Raw genomic sequence first — 1511 nt, forward strand, 5'->3', positions numbered from 1 at the left:
ATGGTAAAAGTAGAATCTTAGAAAGAACCTTAAGTGGCAGTTTAAGAAGAAGATTTTAAAAAAGATGTTATCCATAAATATAGTTGGAAATTTATTCCCGTACTATTTCTGATTTGGCTTTCATTTTAAGTTGCTGTTTTCTTTTACGTTGGCTCTATTTTACCTGAGTAATTCCTTTTTATATTATAATGAAGATGCTTTTATTAGTGAATAGTTTGAAAATGAATTCCACATTTAGAAATTATGAGGATTTATTGGAAGATATTCTTTCTAAAATATAAAATTAATGAATTAGTATTTCAAGTTTTTTAAATGATTTTAACTTTAACTCTTTACTCAATGTTTATAAATTAAAAATAAAAACTCTGAATATTTCATTATAATTTTTAAAGTTTTAAAAAGGTTGGTTTTCCTACTTCTTTTGAAAAGGCATAAGAGTTTTCCCATATTATGAGGAATTATCTTGAGACACACTACTACACTTTACTATTCTTTGAAGTTTCTAATTTCTTATTGTAAAATAAAATAATTTACTATTTGATAAATTATCCTATTATATATTATACAAAAAAAAATTCTAAAATTCTAAAAACTAAATCTTCGTATTTTCAAAAAGCTTATAAACGTGGTGCATCCCAGGTACTTTTGTATTTAATTTGTTAGGAGGTGCTCTTTTTGGAATCAAAGTTGGATTCCCAGTTTGCTTAGCAGTAAATATTTTAATTAAAATATATGTAAAATGTATTAAAAAATACTTATTTATTTACTTTTTAAAATTCAGTGCAACACATTAGGTGCATTTATATGCTTTAACATTTCTAAATATTTTGCAGGTGATCTTATAGAAAGAAAGTTATCCAATTAACTCAAAATGATAAAATAAAAGGTAGGATTTTAAATTTTATTTCAAAAAAAAAAATGTACTTTTGTGTATTAAAATTTTACCATAAAATAAGGTATAAGAACACAAGAAAGACCTTTTCTTCTACATGCTATCCACTAGACTGTTCCCTGGATCTCCTAATTGGGCTATGAATATCACATTTCCTCATATACATATTCCTTCTCATTACTTTGTTTTTAGTATTGCTCTTGGACTTATTCCTTGGAACTTTTTGACATGTGAAGCTGGATCTATCATCAGCACATTCAAGTCTAAAAGTGAAATTTTTAAGCCAGAAACATATTATATGGTAATTATATTATAAATATTTAACTTTTACAACTTATTATTAAAAATTACTTTTAAATTTTATAGAGCTAAAAAATATTTTAAAATATTACTTAAAATAAACTTCATTACTTATCTCTCTTGAAAAATTAAATAACTAAATTTTATATTAAATTATTTTTAAATATGCCAAAGTTATTTCCATAATCAAATTTAAAAAATAAATATCTTAATTAAAAAACAATATTTATATAAATTATAGCTTATAGGTATTGCTTTGTGTGTACTTATACCTCCTATAGTTAAAAAGATAATTAGCAGCAAAGAGAAGAAAGAATGA

The 1511-nt window shown here is 23.2% G+C and overlaps 1 protein-coding gene across 1 annotated transcript; it reads left to right on the forward strand. All coding sequences in view use genetic code 6, as the record gives it.

Moving 5' to 3' along the window:
* Positions 1-1511, forward strand: TTHERM_00237540 (SNARE associated protein; the record flags this gene model as incomplete). The annotated part of the gene is made up of 6 exons (XM_001024784.3): positions 1-167; positions 393-515; positions 617-710; positions 782-886; positions 957-1193; positions 1434-1511. 6 exons carry the CDS (start codon positions 1-3, stop codon positions 1509-1511), a joined length of 804 nt encoding a protein of 267 aa, XP_001024784.1.

The sequence above is a fragment of the Tetrahymena thermophila genome (genome assembly GCF_000189635.1).
Source record: "Tetrahymena thermophila SB210 genomic scaffold scf_8254373, whole genome shotgun sequence".
Classification (NCBI taxonomy): Eukaryota; Ciliophora; class Oligohymenophorea; order Hymenostomatida; family Tetrahymenidae; genus Tetrahymena; species Tetrahymena thermophila.